The sequence below is a fragment of the Felis catus genome, chromosome D3, assembly GCF_018350175.1.
Source record: "Felis catus isolate Fca126 chromosome D3, F.catus_Fca126_mat1.0, whole genome shotgun sequence".
In the NCBI taxonomy this organism is placed as follows: Eukaryota; Metazoa; Chordata; class Mammalia; order Carnivora; family Felidae; genus Felis; species Felis catus.
In genome coordinates this window covers 27,838,739-27,857,252 of record NC_058379.1, presented here as the reverse complement: position 1 = coordinate 27,857,252, position 18,514 = coordinate 27,838,739, and the positions used below count along the sequence as shown (strand labels likewise).

The 18,514-nt window shown below is 53.2% G+C and overlaps 1 protein-coding gene across 9 annotated transcripts in view; it reads right to left on the bottom strand.

Annotated features, from left to right (window-relative positions):
* Window positions 1–11,237: 11,237 nt before the first annotated feature.
* The window catches only part of TXNRD2 (thioredoxin reductase 2), a 51,602-nt gene continuing 44,325 nt past the window's right edge, over window positions 11,238–18,514 (bottom strand). For 4 of the 9 annotated variants that reach the window (XM_045042141.1, XM_045042142.1, XM_045042143.1 and 1 more), the window contains exons 13-18: window positions 16,919–17,014; window positions 16,514–16,606; window positions 14,854–14,925; window positions 14,579–14,676; window positions 12,625–12,828; window positions 11,238–11,514 (exon numbers count right to left, since the gene is read on the bottom strand). In XM_045042141.1, coding sequence (XP_044898076.1) covers window positions 12,705–12,828; window positions 14,579–14,676; window positions 14,854–14,925; window positions 16,514–16,606; window positions 16,919–17,014 — 483 coding nt within the window. In that variant the 3' untranslated portion in view covers window positions 11,238–11,514; window positions 12,625–12,704. Of the gene's footprint in view, window positions 11,515–12,624; window positions 12,829–14,122; window positions 14,179–14,578; window positions 14,746–14,853; window positions 14,926–16,513; window positions 16,607–16,918; window positions 17,015–18,514 lie in introns of those variants that run through there. The other 5 variants (XM_023241656.2, XM_045042145.1, XM_023241657.2 and 2 more) reach the window with 5 other exon arrangements.

Below are 18,514 nucleotides of genomic sequence, written 5' to 3'. Positions count from 1 at the left end.
CACCCAGGCGCCCCAGCATTCTTATAATATTAAACATATACCTACCATATGACCTAGCCATTTCACTCCTAAATTCATATCCAAGAGATATGAAAACATATATCCACACAAAAAGCTGTCCATTAACATTCATTGCAGCTTCACTAATAACAGCCAAAAATGACCCAATGTCCACCAATAGGTAAATGGATGAACAAAATGTGGTACATCTATACTACAGAACACAGTCTCCAAGAAAAAAGGAACCAGCTGCTGATACACAACTGAGTGAGAGAAATCAGAGCAGAGGAATATATACTGTATGAATCCATTAATAGAAAATGCAAACTAACCAATAGTGACAGAAAGCTGATCGGTGGTGGCCTGGAGCAGGAAGTAAAGGGACAGAAAAGGTGGAAAGGGGCATAAAGAAATATTTTGTGAGGAGTGGAAGTTTCTATATCTTCATTGTTGGGGTGGCTTCCTGAGTATATACATCTGACAAAACATATGAAATTGTACCCTTTAAATGGGTGCAATTTATTATATTTAAATTATATCTTTAAAATGTTATTAAAATTTTTAATAAAGCTACCCATTAGAGTATAGGAGCCAATAAAGTGGCTTTCTCTTTAAAAAAAGACTGTCTAGGGGCGCCTGGGTGGCGCATTCGGTTAAGCGTCCGACTTCAGCCAGGTCACGATCTCGCGGTCCGTGAGTTCGAGCCCCGCGTCGGGCTCTGGGCTGATGGCTCGGAGCCTGGAGCCTGTTTCCGATTCTGTGTCTCCCTCTCTCTGCCCCTTCCCCGTTCATGCTCTGTCTCTCTCTGTCCCCCCAAAAATAAATAAACGTTGAAAAAAAAATTTAAAAAAAAAAGACTGTCTATTCCATAGTTATTGAGCATGTGTTCTATAAATGTCAAGTAGTTTTAAGTGGTTGATAATGTTGTTCAACTCTTCTGAAATATTTCTAGTTGTGGTGTCAATTGCTGAGAAACAGATGTTAAAATCTCTAATTATGATTATGGATTTGTCCATTTCTCATTTTAATTTTGAATTCTGTTATACATATTTATGCATACATATGCATACAGGTTGCATAGGTTGCATACATATTTATGATTGTTATGCTTTGCTGATGAATTGAGTCTTTTATTATTATGAATAACCACATCTATCTTTGGTGAAATTCCTTCTCTTGCAGTCTATCTTGTTTGATATTAATATTGCCACATCAGCTTTCTAATGCTTGACTTTTGGATTGTGTATCTCTTTTCCATCTGTTTATTCTCAGCCTGGATGTTTCTTTCTACATACAGATATCTCTTGTAGAAAACATAAAGGTAGATTTTGTTTTTTAATATCAAGTATGGTAATCCTTGCCTTTTACTTGGAGAGTTTAATCCCTCCATTTATATAATTATAGATATTAATTAGGTTTGGTGAGTTTTAGGCCTACCATTTTCCTATTTGTTCTCTATTTGTCCCATCTCTTCTTTCTTTCCTTCTTTTTTTTTTTTCTGTTCTTCATTTTCTGTCTCCTTTTTAGTTTATTAAGTTTTTCTTAGTATTTCATTTTAACTACTCTATTGGCTTTTTATTTTTATTTTTGAGAGAGAGAGAGAGCACTTGTTCCTGTGTGCACGAATAGGGGAGGGGCAGAGGAGGAGGGAGAAATTGAATCTTAAGCAGGCTCCACACTCAGCATGGAACCTGATGCAGGGGCTCTATTTCACAAACCATGATATCATGACCTGAGCCAAAATCAAGAGTTGGACACCTAACAGACTGAGCCACCCAGGCACCCTTATTGGCTTTTTAGTTGTACTTCTTTGAATTGTATTTCCTGGTTGCTCTAGGAGTTTACAATATGCATCTTTAATTTACTGTAGTCTACTTAGAGTTAATATTGTACCACTTCACATTAAGTATAAGAAATTGCAACTGTATAAGTCCATTTGCAACCATCTTTTTGCTGTTATCATGTTTTTCATTCATATAAACCCAATTGCACATTGTTACAATCCTTGTTTTAAGTAATCAGTGTCTTTTAAAGAAAATAAGAAAAGGAAAAAAATAGCATTTTAGATTTACCTACATAGTCACCATATCCGGTACTCTTTTTTGCTTTCTGTCATTATAAGCTTCCATCTGGTGTAATTTCCCTTCATCCTGAAGAACTTCCTGTTGCATTTGTTGCAGTGTGAGTCAGCTGAGGAATTATTTCAGCTGTCATTTAAATGTCTTCATTTCTCCCTCATTTTTGAATATTTTTACTGCACATAGATTTTCTGGGTTGGCTTTTTTTTTTTCTGCACATAAATTTTGTTCCATTGCTTCTGATCTACATTTTTTTTCTGACATAAAGTCAGATGTGTGATGTGTCCTTATCCCTCTGGCTTCTTTCAAGATTTTCTCTTTATCTTTGATTTTCAAGAGTTTGACCATCCATGATGTGCCTTGGTGTGTTTTCTTCATGTTTATACTGCTTGAGATTTGCTGAGATTGTTGCATCTGTAAGTTGATCCAAAATTCATTACATTTTAGGTTATTGCTTCTTCAGATTTTTTTCTGCCCCATTCTCTCTCTTTTCTCCTTCTAAGCCACCATTATATTAGACTTTCTAATATGGTCTCTCTGGTCCATATTATTTCTGTTGTCACTCTCTATTCTTTTGATTAGAGAATTCTTTCTCTGTCTTCAAGCTCATTGACCCTTTCTTCTGTCATCTCCAATCTGTTCTTAAGGTCAGTTAAAGTCCATCCAGTTGCATTTCATTTGTTGTACTTTTCAGCTCTAGTGTTTCCATTTGGTTCTCTTTACCAAGAGATCTCTGCTTAGATCCCCTGTATTCATTCATTGTGACCACTTTTTCCTTTGAATACTTAAACATATTTACAATAACTGTTTTACGTTTTAATTCAACATCTGAATCATCTTGGGGCTGTTTTCAATTGATTGCTTTTTTTCTTGGCTGGGAATCACATTTTCATGTTTCTTGCCCATCTAGTAATTTTTTATTGCATTCTGGACATTACAAATGGCAGTTGGTAGGGGCTTTGGATTGTTTTCTTCTGAAGCATATTGACATTGTTTTTGTTCCATTTTGAACTTTTGAAAGCTTAGTTTTATATTTGTTAGGATAGATCTGTTGCACTTCTGCCCTTAGTCCTAATTTCACAAACCCTTTCATCCTGGAACATAATTTTTTTCTCCTAAGGCATGGACTTCCTGAGGTTTCTATGGAGAGCCTGTGGTGTTTGCACAGTCTCCGTAGCTTGGCAGATCTTGAGATCCACACACTCCCTCCTTTGTGGTAGGCAATAGCTGAAATCTATGCTCAGCTGTTATCTTTCTACTGGACCCCTTGAGTCTCATTCATACATATGCAGTCCAGGACTCAACCGAGGATTTGAGGGGAGTTTATATGCACATTTTTTTATGGATTTTCTTCCTCATTTCGAGATTCTCTGGCTGATCAAAACTCTGTTCTCTGGAACATCAAGCCAATATGTGCTCATGAGCCAATATGTGAACATGAGCCAATATGTGCTCATATTTCAGTCACTGATGCTATGCCCTGGAGAAGGCCCTCAAGGGAAAAGCAGTATAAATATGGACCTCACCCAGTGCATTTCTCTCCTTCCAAAGGTTGGATTCCCTCTAGTTTCTGCCACTTTTATTTATTTGTTGCTTAGTGCCTTGAGATAGTTATCTTTTCTATTTTGTCTAGAGTTGATCATTATTAACTATAGCAAGTAAGCCCTATATAAATTTACCAGTCACTACTCAGGCCAGCCCCTCCTTACATTTATATTATAGGCACCAATCCTGCTGTGCCTGCTTTTGTGGGCACATGGTGCCTGATGAAATGCTTGGAGAAAATCTGGTGTTCTGTTTATCTCTTGCAGCCCTGGAATGTCAGAACCAGGAGGAGGTAAGCTGAAGTAAGTTGGGTCAGGTTCTAAGCCATAACCTCTTTCCCATGGATGCATAGTGTGTGTGAAGCACATGTCCTCAGATCTTACAGAGCAGGGCATTGTGGAAATTTTGGTATTGAAAATATAACATAAATATTTCATGCTAATGTTCATTTGACAGCCGTGCTCTGAGCACCTATTATGTGCAAGGCTTTGTGCTAGGAACAAAGATGTGAATAAGGGAGGCTTCTTAGGGGTGAGAGAGAAACAGCATTTCATGGGAGCCCTAAGCAGGCCCCTTGCCAGGTGTTAGGGAAGCCTTTCTGCACTGAATCTTAACTAAGGAGGGGAAATTAGCCATGACAGAGGGTGGTGGCCCGGTTTGGGGCTGGGGGAACAGCATGGGCAAAGGCTTAAGGGCCAGATGTGTGTTGTGGGAGAGGGTACAAGGCAGGAGTAAGATGAGCCACCCAACTCATTGAGTGCCTCCACTGCCGCCATTTGTACTTAGTAGCAGCCCCCCCGAGGGTGGGATGGGGGTCCGGGCTTGTTTGAGCTGGTGAAGGCAGGACTCACTCACACTGTGCCAGGGCCTCCTAGTAAGCCTCCCTCCTTGATATGCCCGGGCATCAGGGAGCTGACAGGTAAGCATCTTTTGAGGGAAATAAGGTGCTGGATGGGACCCTGACTTCCAAAGAACAGGCCGACATGAACAACACACTCCATTTATACACCATCTCCCCTGCCAAAGACTTTGAAAATCAAATACTCCCCAAGCTATGGAAACCCAACCACTGGCTGATTGTTAAGACTTTATTATTATAATCACCCAGCCCAATTCCAGCCACCAAGGGCAGAACAATGAGCCATTGAAGCCGCACGGAGGTCTTGCCTTCTATCCACTCTCTCCCACGGCAGGGACTGGGCGCTGAGGCCTCCATGAGGAGGATGGCAGCATGCCTGTGTCCTGGCTGCACCATTGCACCCCATGGGGACTTCTGGGGGGTCTAGGCATCGGTCTCACTCATCAAGTGGGAGGCCCCAAGAAAACACATCTGGACGTTACTTTGATCTCCTCACATTCTGTCCCATATCTTGACCCTGGTAGCTTAGGAGCTAATTACATCTGCTTTGGGAAATTTATGGGTATGAAAATTCCTCAAAGATGCTAAAGACCACGAGGCACCATTAGCTGTTCTCAGAACACGTGGCCTGCATGCCTCACTAATAAAATTATAAAAAGGGAGACTATGGGGTGCCCTCTGCTGGGGTGCTCACACCCATGTGCCTGGTGTCCAGTGCCTGAGAGCCCTGGCTGGGTAAGTGGCCAGTGGTGAAGGCAGGGAGCTGGGCCCACTTGGCTCTTGACACCCAGCTGCTGTGTAACAAGGTCACACCGTCTCTTGTTTATGGTCCCACTTTCTTCCCAAGCATTTGGTGTTATTTGATCATGAGTTATAAGCCAGATATCCTGATTTTATTAGGAAAAAAAAAAAGCCCTTAATTTTGTGGAACTGCAAGGCCGGATCACTGTCCTGTGAAACTCTAGAGGCCAGAACCTCAGCAGTCTTGAGCTGGGCCTGCCTTGCCAGTCTTTTCTGCTGTCGCTGCTGGCTTTGCATTTCCTGCCTGGGAAGAGGCCGGAGCAGGACCAGCCAGGCAGCAGAGGGCTTGGCTGTTTCCTGAGCTCCCCTGAGTTTATCAGAGTTCGATTTTTACCCTTGAGTGCCCAGCTCTCTGCACTGTCCCAGAAGGTCAGCCCCAAACACGGTAGGCACATGGGAGGGGGTCCTCGTGCTGCCCATTCAGATGGCGCTGGGATGGCTGCTGGGACCCTGGCTTGGATTTCGGGATTAGGGAAACCCAAGCACCGTAAACCACGTTGGGGCTGGGATTAGACGGGCTCAGCTCTAAGATGCTTTGCTGGGCCCCATGGGCTGACGCAACGGCCTCTTCACTGCCCTTGAAGGCACAGGTGCTTGGCCGGGAACCAGGCCATGCAGGGCTCCCAGAGCCCTCGGGTGGAGGGACCAGTAACCTGAGAGCTTAGCAGTGGCTGGGCTGCGCAGCAAGGGCTGGTGGATGGGGGAGGAGTGGGCACAGGCAAGAAAGGGTGGCGAGTCCGACCTGCTCAGAGGGATTCTGCGGGGAAGTGCAAGAAGCAGCATCTGTAAAATGGTCCCCAAGTCCTGTGTCCTCCCTCCCAGGGCTGTCCCAGAGATCCAGAGCATCAACTGGAGCAAGTATGGCCCCCTGGTGGACCCTGGCTACTTGGCAGTGGGTGGCACATCTATTGTCACTCTTGCTCCCTGAACATCAGTCATGTTGCTAGCCTAAGGTGGGTGCTGTCTGTGGCCCTTGGGAGCCCAGGGAGTCTGCTGCATGTCCTTGGCCTTTGGCGAACTTTCGCCATCATGGTGGGATCTGGAAACAGGAAGTAGTGACACCAGTCACAGCTGCTGGGCGGGGAGGCTGGCCCTTCAGCCTAAGGTGAGGCCCAAGGAGTGCTGGGTGTGGGTCCTCCAGCAGAGAGGGGTGGGGGAGGGAGCACGGGCACCAGCCCCTCCACACTCACAGGTGTGACCTGGCCTGTATGCGTGAACTGCTGTCTCTTTCAGTTCTCTCAATTATCTATCTTGACAGTTCTTGCCTGTTGAAGAATCTTAAGAGACTAGCCTCGTTATCTCCACAGCTTGTGGCTGGGTCTTCCCCAAAGTTACCTGTGCAGCTCCCTCCTTCACCAGCCTGTTTGAGGGGGCACCCAGCAGCTTGCCCACCCCATCAGCCTGCCCAGTCGGAGCTGGGATGCCTAGCCTGGGCCGTGGGCAGCACAGAGCTGGTGTCTGCATAACTTTGGGGGAAGCACCCCACCCCCACACCTGTGAAAAAGCCCGTTAGAGAAGCCGCTCACATGGAGCGTCAAGCACGTCCCTCAGCTTGGGTGTGCAGAGGGGCCTGGGGTGGGCAGAGCCTGTGTCCCATTCCTCTGCCCCTCCCTGACCCAGGAGGGCAGCATCCAAGGCATATCTGTTTATTTATTGATACCCCTGCCTGGTACAGGATGACCTAAGGCAGTTCCTAGGAACACTTGGCATCCAGCAAGAAAGCCCAGGTCTAAGATGGTGGCAGAGGAAGAAACAAGGGTGGGGCATAAAGTGCTGCCCCCATGAGGCCTGTCGTCTGACTCTGAGCTTCCTCTACAAGGCAGCTGCTTGGCACTAGCATCAAGGGAAACCTGATGAGGATGGGGAGGAGGAAGGCCAAGGGAGGGAAGATGGGGGAAGGAGAGGAGGGGAAGGAGAAGGGGGAGATAGAAGCAGGCCTCCAGCCCAAAGACTGTAGGGGCCACTTTCTCAGCCCAGAGTGCTTGTGACCCCACCAAGAGGGCTTGGGGCTGTGGCAGATCCTGGAACAGCAGCAGGAGCAACCTCTGGTGGCTCCCTACACTGGGTGGCCTGTCAGCTGAGGGTCAGGGCCATGGGTGGGCAGGCAATTGGGGTCCCTCGTGGCATAAGGCTAAAGGCTGGCAAGGCTCAGTCCTGCAGGTGGCTCCAGGGGAGAGACACCTGGTCTTGCGTTGGGATGACTACACCCCTTGCTCTGTCCCTGATTCTGGCCTCTGTGCCTTACGTGGGGTCAGTGGCTTACGTGGACTCCAGCCTTATGTGGGGTCAGTAAGCCTTACGTGGACTCCAGCCTTACGTGGGGTCAGTGGCTTTTCCCTCACCTCAGGCCAAGGCCACTGACCCCACGTAAGGCTGGAGTCCACAGCCTGTGAGTTTGGGGCCAGGAGTGAGGATCTTCCTCTGAGGCTAGGGGGCCGCTCCCTAAGAGCCAGGCCCAGCTTAGGCCCCAGAGGTTGCCACGTATGCAAGCATCCTCACCATGTGGATCAAGAATTGCTTCACACAGAGAACACCCTACTGCTGCTTGCTCACCTGGGGTCGGGGGTGGGGGTGGGGGTGGGGAGGGGTTGGCTCCCGACCTGTCTCTGGCAGTGACTAGCCCACTGCATCTCCTGTGTACGCCCTGACCAGGACCCAAGGGTGAGCCAAGTGGGAACAGTGGGCACTGACAAGGAAGAAGGTAGGTGGATGGAAAGGGGCACTCAGGGGGCCCAGGGTGGAGAGGGGTGGGGGTGGTGGTTCCCAAAGGGACACAGAGATGAGTGGGAAAAGTCTGGGGCCTGGGATGCTTGGCTGCATCTGAGTGGGCCAGCTTGGGGAGATAGAAATGGCCCCTAGCAGCCCGGGGGTCCACCCTGGCCTGGACCCCGATTATTAGCCCAGCATAGAGGAACCTCTTGTAATGTACTTGTAAGAACTAGATGCCTACATGGGTGCTCCCGTGAGTGATATGAGTGTGGGGCCATGAGCCCTGCAAGGGAGCCCCCTGACCAGAATGGGCCAGGCACCCTGAACAGGGTCTGGAGGGCTCAGTGACATGGCCTGGTGGCCCAAGTCTCTGGAGATGACACAGCTTGTGATGAGCATACTGGCCCTTGACTTGGGCATCCTTTTTTGCAGGGTTCTGGACTGCCTGCTCAGCGGCAGGTCCTCACAGCTCAGTATGAGCCAGGGGCGAGGGTCTCAGTCCTGCCCCCAGGGCCTGCTTCAGGCTGGGGAGTGGGCCAGGGCCCAGGGCACTGGTCACACCTTTGAGCTGCTGCCTGAGCCAAGTGAGGGACCCCAGGGACCTCAGGGGCAAGCCTGAACCCGAGGCCACTGGCACAGACACTGAGCTGCAGGTGCCAGCCGACGCCAAGCTGTTTCTCATGGGGCAACTCCACCAGTGAGGGCCCCTGGCCCCTGGTCACTTCCTCAGCCAGGCCTCCCCAGTCATGTGAAAACATGACTGAGGCATGTGTAGGGACAGCATCTCCCACTAGCTACCCAGCAAGGCAGGGAGTCCCAGCAGGGCTGTGGAATATTGGGGGTCATCAGCAACTGTGGAGGGTTTAGAGGGCCTGCAGGCTGAGCATCTGGGCTACCTTCTGTGGGCTGATGCCCACTCCATCAGCTCCAGATATCCGCCTCAGACCCAGCCTGCCCCTCCCTTGCTGAGTCCTTTAGGTCCTTGATAATAACTTGTCATCCCTTCTCTGTGTACCCACCTTCCTGGGGCCCTCAGGACCATTGTGGACAGTACCTCATGGGGCTAGGGGAAGGAGGGGGGTAGTAGGTGACCAGAGGGTGACCTGCCCCCCTTCACGGCAGAGGGTGAGGCAGGGAAGGTATAGCTTGGCCTTTGAGCAACAGCGATCCCCCCCCACCCCACCACCACAACCCCTACATCATTGTGAAATCTGGAGCCATAGACAGAAGTGTGCAGGACAGCACCGGGGATAATTACAGGTTACACCAAACAATCTGAGAAATTAAAATTATATTTTCATTGCACCATAAAAACATGCAAAGATGGAGGGAAGGTGGCCCTGGAGCCAAGTGGACAGCACCTGGCCAGTGCTGCTCTGGCTCCTTGGGAGGAGGGGAGCAGGGCAGGGCTGGGCCCAGGGAGGGGGCCTTGGGTTACACAGTGAGTCTGGAGCCAGGTGGTCCCTGGGACACGCAGAACAGAAACCACTGTGGCCCAACACATCTGTCCTGCTCCCCATGCTCTTGCTCAGACTTGAGACCCAAGTATGTGACCTACCTGAGTGCTGGGCAGGGGACCTTGAGCTGTCATCCCTAGGGCCCACCAGGGCAGTAGGAGCATGTGGAACATTCAGGGTGCTGAACCCCATGGCCAGGCAGGCATATACTGAAGCAGCATATGGCCCGGAAGGTGGCCCAGGTGATGGCAGTTGTCAGCGCTGGGCCTTTTGTGGCAGACTTTTGCATGGAATACCCATTGGCTTTGTGAATTGGGCCAGGCCCCTGCCCACAGTTTGCCAGGAAGGTGTGAGTCCCCATACAGGGGGAGCCAGTGGGCCTGAGGCCTCCTGGACAGGGGCTGTGGAGCCTCAAGGCCACATAGGACGCATCCCTCAAGAGGTGTCCTGAGTCCCCGCATGACTAGACAATGAGGCTGACAGGGCGCAGCACCGCAGACGCTTCTTTCCTTCCTAGAGGAAGACACAAGCTGGGTGAACTGGCCGGACACAGTGTGGAGACAGTGGCTGTTACAGACACAGCAAGTGTGCTGGAGCAAGGTCTGTTCTAGGGCAAAGGGTGCCTGGAGAAAACCGCTGGTGGTGGGGGACTGTGGGGTCACGGACACGGAGCTGGCGCTCTGGCTGACTGGTGGCATGAGCAGGGAGGTGGAAAGTCCTCGCCCCAGAGACTGCCTGGTGTGTGTTGATGGCTCCCACACAGGCTACATCATTTCTACCATCAAGGAAAACAACGAAGCCACTTCAAGTTCCTTGTTTGCCCCATGGCAGGGGCCCAGCCCAACTCCAAGGGGGCCCTCCTGACACCCCCAGCAGCTCAGCTACGTTAGCTGACCTCCCTCTGCAGACCTCACCCTTTGCCTCCAAGGCAGGGGAACGCCTCACCCCCAGTGCACATGGGAGCTTTCCCTGCACCTTCCAAGGCAGGGGCGCGCCGCCAACCGTGCGTTAAATGGGACACGGCTGATCTCTTGCCGCACTTGTCAAGAGTGCGCTGGCCCAGCCCTGCACTCGGCATCTTAATTGGGCGTCTGAGAGCTCCTGCACACGCTTCACACCAAGCAGGCGAGTGTCTGAGGCTCCCGTAGGCCCATTAGGTGCAAAGACATTCCTTTGTTCGCTGACAAGCAGGGTCCCATCCAGGGCTCCCGGGCGGGTAGACTAAGTGATGTTTTCTTAAGGAAGACACAAGATTAACCACCGCTAAAGCCCCAGCACAATGCAGGGCCCTGCCCGTCACTGTCAGCACTGTCTCTCTGCAGTGACTGACAGGTGCGGCCGGGTGCCGAAGGGCGCTCCCTCGACCCATCAAGCCTCAATGTGCAGGATTAGCCCGAGCACAGCAGACAAGCTGGCTGGGAGGGCCACAATGGAAACGTAATGAGATGCCTGACGTTCAGGGGACAGAAAGCCTCCAACACCCCTGCCAACTCCTGTCACTGGGCCACACCACTGGCAGGTTGTTCTGGAACAAAGCCAGTGGCTTCCCACCCCTCAAGGGCCTGCCTTGCTGTGAGATGCACAGAGACCCAGCAGAGGGCCCTGGGAGGGACAGCCATGCTCCCTGTGCCTGGGAGAAAGGGTCAGGGTCTTCTGAGGCGTGGCTGTGGGGTTCGGGGTGGGGGGGGTATGGGGTATACGTGTGACAGGCTGGGCAGCCAGGCCCCACCCCCACCTGGGTCATCCTGGGGGAGGGGTGCATCAGGGACAGCACAGGTGGAGCATATGTCAGGGAAACACCCTCTTTATTTACATTCCAGAGACACCAGGGGGGCTCGGACATGGACAGCCCACAGGGTGGGTTTCTGTGCACATCATCATCTTCTGGCATCAGGGGCCTGGCGGGGCTGGCCCAGGCAGGAGGGTGTGTGAGGTCAGGGGCTGACAACCCTTGGAGCCATCCCTGCAGGGCACACAGCGGATCGGTCCAGACGCCACCCACGCTGACTACCTCAGGGGCTCTCCAGGCAGAGGTGAGGCTTGCCCAGGCTCGGCCTTCTACGTCCTGCAAGAATGGGGGGTCAGCAAGGGGTAGTCAGGCCATCCCTGCATTTGTCTGGCCACGTCTCCGGTGCCCATACACAGGGACCCTCTGGGGACAGAGGAGAAACAGGCCCCAGGGAGAACCCCTACCCCCACACCCCCCTCCCCGGATTGATGCGTCACAGGGACACCGTACTGTCAAAAAATATTTTGAAATGATAAAAATTTATGGCAGGCTCTTAACATAACAGCTCTGTTAGGTGTGATATTCTGGTAGGCGTTTCCTCAAGATACCCTTTGTTTGTATCAAGGGCAGCCCTGGCTGGGGGGCTGTGGGCCTGCGCCCCGAATCCATGGGACCCTCAGCTGCCACTCAGCCCTTGGGCCTGCCTGAGGGCATCTTGTGGAGTGTTCCCCATTCAGTCTATAGTCTGCATCAGCTCTCAGGAGCTGAACCCCAGGAGGGACTGACAGCCACAGCAGACACCCCAGGCCAGGCCGTGGAAGCTTCGAGGATGCTCTCACATCGACAGCTGAATAGGCGCTGACCACATGCAACCTTTTACCAGGGGTCAGGGAGGGTCTCACTAATTTCTTCCTCCTCAGAAGAGGGCTGGGATGAACATACCCCAAGGCTTCTGGCTGCCACCTTCCCAGCCTGACTTTGAAAAGCCCTAACAGAACCAGATGTGCGGTGACTGCCGTGCTCAAGGCAGCATCTCCACCTTCTGGGCAACAGGGAAACAAGCCGGCACTGCTCTGCGCCGAGCAAAGCTGGAGGGAGGCACGTTCCTCCTGCCCGGCAGCCCACTGAGCTCAGCCGGGGATGCTTTCCACACCCAATGCCCCTCCTGTGGTGTGAGCCCAGCCTCAAGACATTTCCTGCATCTGGGGAGCAGTGGCAGCCAGGCCAGTGTCCGGGGGTGCCCTGTGGAGGGTGAGGCCCTCAAATGGCCTCCTTCCCAGCCCTGTTTCTTCAGCCACTGTGGCCTGGGCACAGGGCTCACATGTCTGAAGCGGCACAGCAGGCATAGCCTCCCATGTACCCGGAGAGAACAGTTTGGCACCCTACCCCCGCCCCCCCCCCACTACTGTTCCATCCTTAAACACAGAGCCTACCTGAGCTACATACCTGGATCTGAGCCTCAAAAGAGCCTGGTTGTGGGGGCGGCAGGCACGCCGTGTGGGCCTGGCAGGGATGGCTGCCTACCCTCAGCAGCCTGTCACAGTAGGGTCCAGGCCCGAGCGCTTGGAGATGCGCAGCTTGGCTACCTCCTCAGCGCAGGTGGGGTGGATGCCCACCGTCCGCATCACCTGCTCGTAGGAGGCCCCGCACCTGCACACAGGGGGACGGAGGGACTCAGGTGATGAGTCAGCACAAGGAGGCATGTCCAGAGCATCCCGTCCCTCTGAAGATGTCACCCAGGGGAGGGCCTCAGAAGTCACAGTCTCCTCGCTGCTCCCCAGTCCTGGCCCCCACCCTGTCTTCCCCAGCCAGTGGCCAGGAACGGCTGCCAACACCCACGTGTCTCCCAGCAAATGCCAAGCGGCTCCACGTCAGGCCCACCTCCTACCTCCCCCCTCCCTCCCTCACTCCATCCTGGCCTCCTGCTGCTCCCAGCCCACCGGGCACAATCCCAGCTTGGCCCATGGCTCCAGCCGGTTCTTCTGTGGGCCTGCTCCCTCTCCCTGCCAAGGTGAGGCTTGACCTGCCTGCTCCGGCGAGCCTGAGCCCACTTACTACTGTAGCCTCTACCGGCCCAGCCCCCTGCCCGGTCCTGCTCACCTTGCTCTTCTGGTCAGCACTCTTCTCACACACATGCCCCCCTGCACCCTCAGCAGCGACCACCCCCCAGGCACAGCGACCACCTCCTCGGAGGCACAGGAAGTGTGGACTCCCCACAGGGCGCTTCCACTCTCCACAGACAAGGCTGAGACAAACAACCCTCTTCTGTCTCTGCACGTGTTAGAATATCTGACATGAACAAGTGTGTGCATTTCAAATGTGGACCGAAGGCTCCCAGTGGGAATGTCCAGTTCACACCCTCCTCTTGATGGTGTCTGAACATGAACACTCCACCAATTTGCTCAAACCTTCAGCATCTCCACTTGCAGATGCTAGAAAACAATCACCACTGGACTGGACGGTGTCAAACCTTCACTGGCCAAAATGGTTTCTTGGTATTTTAATTATATTAAAAATTCCAAGTGAGACACAGCAACTTTCTACTTTTCTACCAATTTCCTTTTTCTGTGACTTGCCCATTCATGTTCTTGATCTTCCTATTGGCTCTGTCCTATAATTATTATTGTTACCAGGTGCCTGGCCCACCCAGTGGCTTCAATACTCCCAGGGCATCTGTACTAAACCCTCACAGCCCCATCAGCATTCCTGGGTATGGGCCCTGCCGCTCTAGCTCCTGCCCTTTCCTACTTCCTACTTCCTACCTGCCCCCCCCCCCCCCCCCGCCTCAAGCTCCAAGGCTGGGTCCTGGCCACAGCCACAAGCCCCAAGCACATATGGGGCTCCAGGTGGCCCAGGAAGCCCTTCCCGGTTTCCTCACTGCCACTTCACCTTTCTACCCTCCTGCCTCTGACAGCCCCACACCCCACTGCCCCAGACAACTCACCTCCACCCAGAGACTCCATCAGCAAAGGCTCCAGGCAAGCCTGGGGACCTGGGACCCTACAAAGCACAGCTTGTGTCCAAGGCCCAGCTCTGGAAAACACATGCTGGCCCTGGGGCAGCTCTCGTCAACCTCGCTCATTACTGACTGGGTGCTTTGCCATGTGAAGAAGGGCCCCAACCCTGCTCATTCTGAGTAGAAAAGACCCAAACTGTGACCAACCCCCAACCACCACCCTGGGTGATCAGGGACATGGGCCTCTCCCTTTGCTCCCCAGGTGGCCCGGCTGCCTCTCATGTAACACGACGTGCCACATCTGAGGAGACGCTCTGCTGAAAACACGTACAATGCTACATAAAAGCAACAGCAACATGGCAGACTCCCAACTGCAGAGCCACCAACATTCGGAGGGACACCAGTCTGGGCATTGCACAACGGCCGACATTTCTCTAGACTTACTTGATCCCCAGAGCAAATCCTTGAGTGACTTCACCTGCATTGGGGCCGAGGAAGTGCAGGCCCAGCACCAGCTGTGGGGGCTTCCGCAGGCACACCATCTGAAAGCCACACTGTCAACTGCCAGCCTGGCTGGAGACAGGACCCCGGGGCTGCACGCACGGCCCTGCCTTGGGGGCACGGGTGGTTGCATGGAGCTTCTCCACCCGTGGGTGCCAGCTCTTTCCCTGCCTCTCACCTCCTGGCATGCCCCAGTCCAGGCCCATGAGGACACTTACCTTTATGTAACACTGGGATGCATCCCGTTCTGCCACTGTGAACTCCAGTGGTTTATAATATGCATGATAAACCTAAGTGACAAGATAACGATTCCTGGAGTCAGTAGCCTCATAGGCATTTTACAGGTCCAGTGAACTGCGTGGACGTGGTGGGAACCCAGAACTGCCCACTTGGCCTGCAGGTTGTGGTCTGGGGCAAGGACATGGCTCAGCTGGCCATGGATAGCACCACTCTCTCTCCCACACAAAGGTAGACTGTGGCTGGAGCCACACTGTCTGCAGGACAGACCCTCTTCAATCCAGGCCCAAGACCCCTACCGATCACAGTAGCAAAGTGGGCACCAGATTGGCTAAGTGCAGTCCACTGTGACAAGTCACAGTCCGAGGCTCAACATAGGACACGGTGCCCCCAGGAGTACGCACCAGGTGGATGTTGCAGAGTGGATGGGGTGACTGCGGACATTGGAAGGGGATGTCCAGCCCACCCAGTGGCTCTCTGGCCTCCTGAGGGCACTCTGGTGCTTGCTGGGCCCTCACTTGAGCAAAGAGGGGGAGGCAGATGTAGGGAGGCCCCCGGGCCACACTGGAGCTGTCGGACAAAGGCTTTCAGCACCCGAGAAGGGTTCGACAGCGTGTTCGGGGCTGCGGCCGAGTAAAAAATGAGCGGGGCGCTCACATGTGCTGCACAGCCATTATTAATTAATGGAACTTCAGAGAATATTGTTCTAACTAAGACAGAATTGAAAAGAAAACAAACAAAGGGTATTTGGCCATTCAACATTGTGAAACATAAAACAACATTATAGAATGCCATGAACATATGTCCCCATGTACTTGTGATGAATCAAACAAAAATAGCAAATACAGTGCTGGGGGGAAGGCCGGCCTGTCAGGCATGGCCCGTTGATGGAGGGGACCGGGGCGCTGGGGCAAGGGGCAGGCCCTGGAACCCAGTGACTCATTCCCGAAGGACACCAGGCCCACAGTGGTGGCCACTCGGGGTCTGGTTTCTCCTGGTCCGTCTGCAAGCTGCTGCAGTAGCAAGATGAAGCCACACGGAAGGCTCTCAGCATGCACAGCCTGGCAGGTTTCAAAGGCTCCTGCATCCTGCTGAGCCACCTGGGGCACCTCCTGGGGCCACCCCAGGCCACAGCAGGCCAGCTGAACAGATTCCAGAAGCAGCCTTCCTCTAGGGTGAGTACCTAAGTCTGGGCTACTGGGGGCCTGTGAGCGCTGGACAAATCTCAGATAAGGAACCGAGGCAGGGGTGGCAGGAAGGTGGAGGTACCCGAGGGCAGGGCCAGGTGGGGCAGGGTGGAGGTGGAGAGCAGCAGCTGGAGGGCAGGAAAAGGTCAGAGGGTAAGAGAAGCCTTTCCAGGTGGAGGGAGACACATGCCCCTGTGAGGGGGACCACAACCCAAACGTGCCTTCGTTTCTGGGGCTGTCCTCCAGCAATCTGCCCTACATATCCCTTCATACCATATCTCAGCCATCACTCGGGGCCTCCCTGCCCTACCCTGCCAAACTTCAGGCCCTGGAAAGCAGGGAGGCCAATACTGTTGCTGGCTCACCAGGCCTCTGTCGGGGAGAGGCCGTCATCAGGGCATGAGCGCCACACAGGCATGATGTCCTGGCTCCCCTCTATCCTCGGGGACCTTACCTCTACATGCTCTTCTCCGTGACGAGCCATGGCCTCCTCCTCTGACAGCCCCACGCAGCCATACTCCAGCGGGGTGAAGACTGTGGTGGGCACCTGGAAAGCAGGTCTTAAGTGACCTATACCCTTGGGGACCCAAAACTCAAGATGCCTGCCATGGGACACAAGAACAGCAAGTGCAGGCTAGGTCCTCAGATGTGCTGGCTGGCAGCTCATAAGAAGGCGGGTGGACACCCTCATTTGTTCCTGGGCCACACCTTCAGAGCTAAAGCTCACATGCGTGCACACGTGGAGGCACATGTGCATGCACTCCCACAGATGTACGTGCACACACACCCCCTGCCCCCGGAAAGAACTGCGGCCGTCTCCAGGCTGGACTTAGCATGCTAAAGGGCGGTGGGTACTCACGTTGCTGTAATCCATCACATCTAAGGACTGACCGTACAGGCGCCGGGCCAAGAGTTTTCCTGCCATTATAGCCGTGGGTGTCAGCTCGGGCCGCCCCTGATGTAAGGAGGGAGCCTGGGGTCACTTTGGCATGTCTGAGGGAGTCTGTGCAGTACCCTCACCACCACCCATGCCTTCCTAGAGAAGCTTGCCCCTTTCAGAAACCTCCAAAGGCTGTTTGCCTCTGGGCCCCAGGGCTCCTGGGGGTTGGCTTGTTCTCTGGCTTGCTTCCCTCTGTTCTGCTCTAAGAACACACCTGTAGTTATGACCCCCTTCCCTGGAAAAGCAGGTAAGCTGCCCATGCACCCAGCTGTGCTGCCCACACTCGTGCATAGCTTCTCTCCGAACTCCTTCTTCATGTTGGTGGCCTTGGAGAGCTGCCCTCATGACAAAGCTCAAAGGAGATCCCGCTACTGTTCAACCATTCACATTAACTGGGGTTCAGGCTAAAATGGGCCCTGGAAGCATTTCGTGTGCTCCTGACAAGAAGCTTGGCTTGCATGTCACAGTCCATTACAGATCCCAAGTCAGAAATGCCGTGCTGCTGGAGGCCCCTCCGTCCCAGGGTGTGTCCTGCCTGGGGAGCAGGAGGTGGCACAGCCCCCAGTGTTCCTGCACGCGTCAGCCTGGGACCGGCTGCCAATCACCTCTGTAGCAGCAGGAAATGCAGATGTTGTTTGACATTCCAGAAATGAATAGAGATCCACAGAGATAAACTTGTGAAAGCAGCCCGTGCATTCCACCGGGCCTGACTAACTGCGGAAACGTCCATGCGCACAGCACACAATATCGCACTAGACAATGGCCACCCCACCCGCCTGCTGGACTCTTCCCCGCTGGATGCCAGACCACTGGGGTGTTAACTCTTTTGACTGCCCAGAATGACCTTTCCAACTGAGTAGATTTAATATTTCAGTAGATACTGCCTTTGTGTGCACTATGTATTTCTGGCAACACAATCTGAAATACTATGGTTTCTGCTATGTCGGCATGAGCCCTGTTGCACATGGATCTCACTCGGCTCCTGGGTGCACAGAAAGCACGGTCTAATACACAAGGCACTCTCCCAGGACCATGAGTGCTATCTTAGGGTGCAGCACACAGGATGAACACAGAAGGTGCCACCAGAGAATGCCATGTCCCAACCACCAGAGATCACACGAGCAACAACGCTGCCCAGTCATATGGGCATGTGAAGCCACTCACTTCCGTCCACCCCAGCAGCCTGACTAGATGGTCAGAGATGACCTGGTTGTGAGGAGTGGCTGCAGCTCTTGACCGCATGCTCCAGCAAGCTGTCCCCGGGGTCCCACCTCCATCTGGTAGTCTGCTCCCCACGAACCATTTCATGAGTCTGGGTTCACAGGCAGCTTCAAGTGGCAGCCTCTTGGCTCACAAGTCAGCACTGGCCACAGCTAGTGGATGACCCTTCTGGTACCATGGGAACGCCAGGGGCCAAGTTGTCTTAGAAGGAGGGGTCTATATGGGGTCAGGTGTCTTCATGAAAGACTATGTCAGATGGGTAGGCTGGTCCTTCAGGAACAAAGGGAAGGCCCA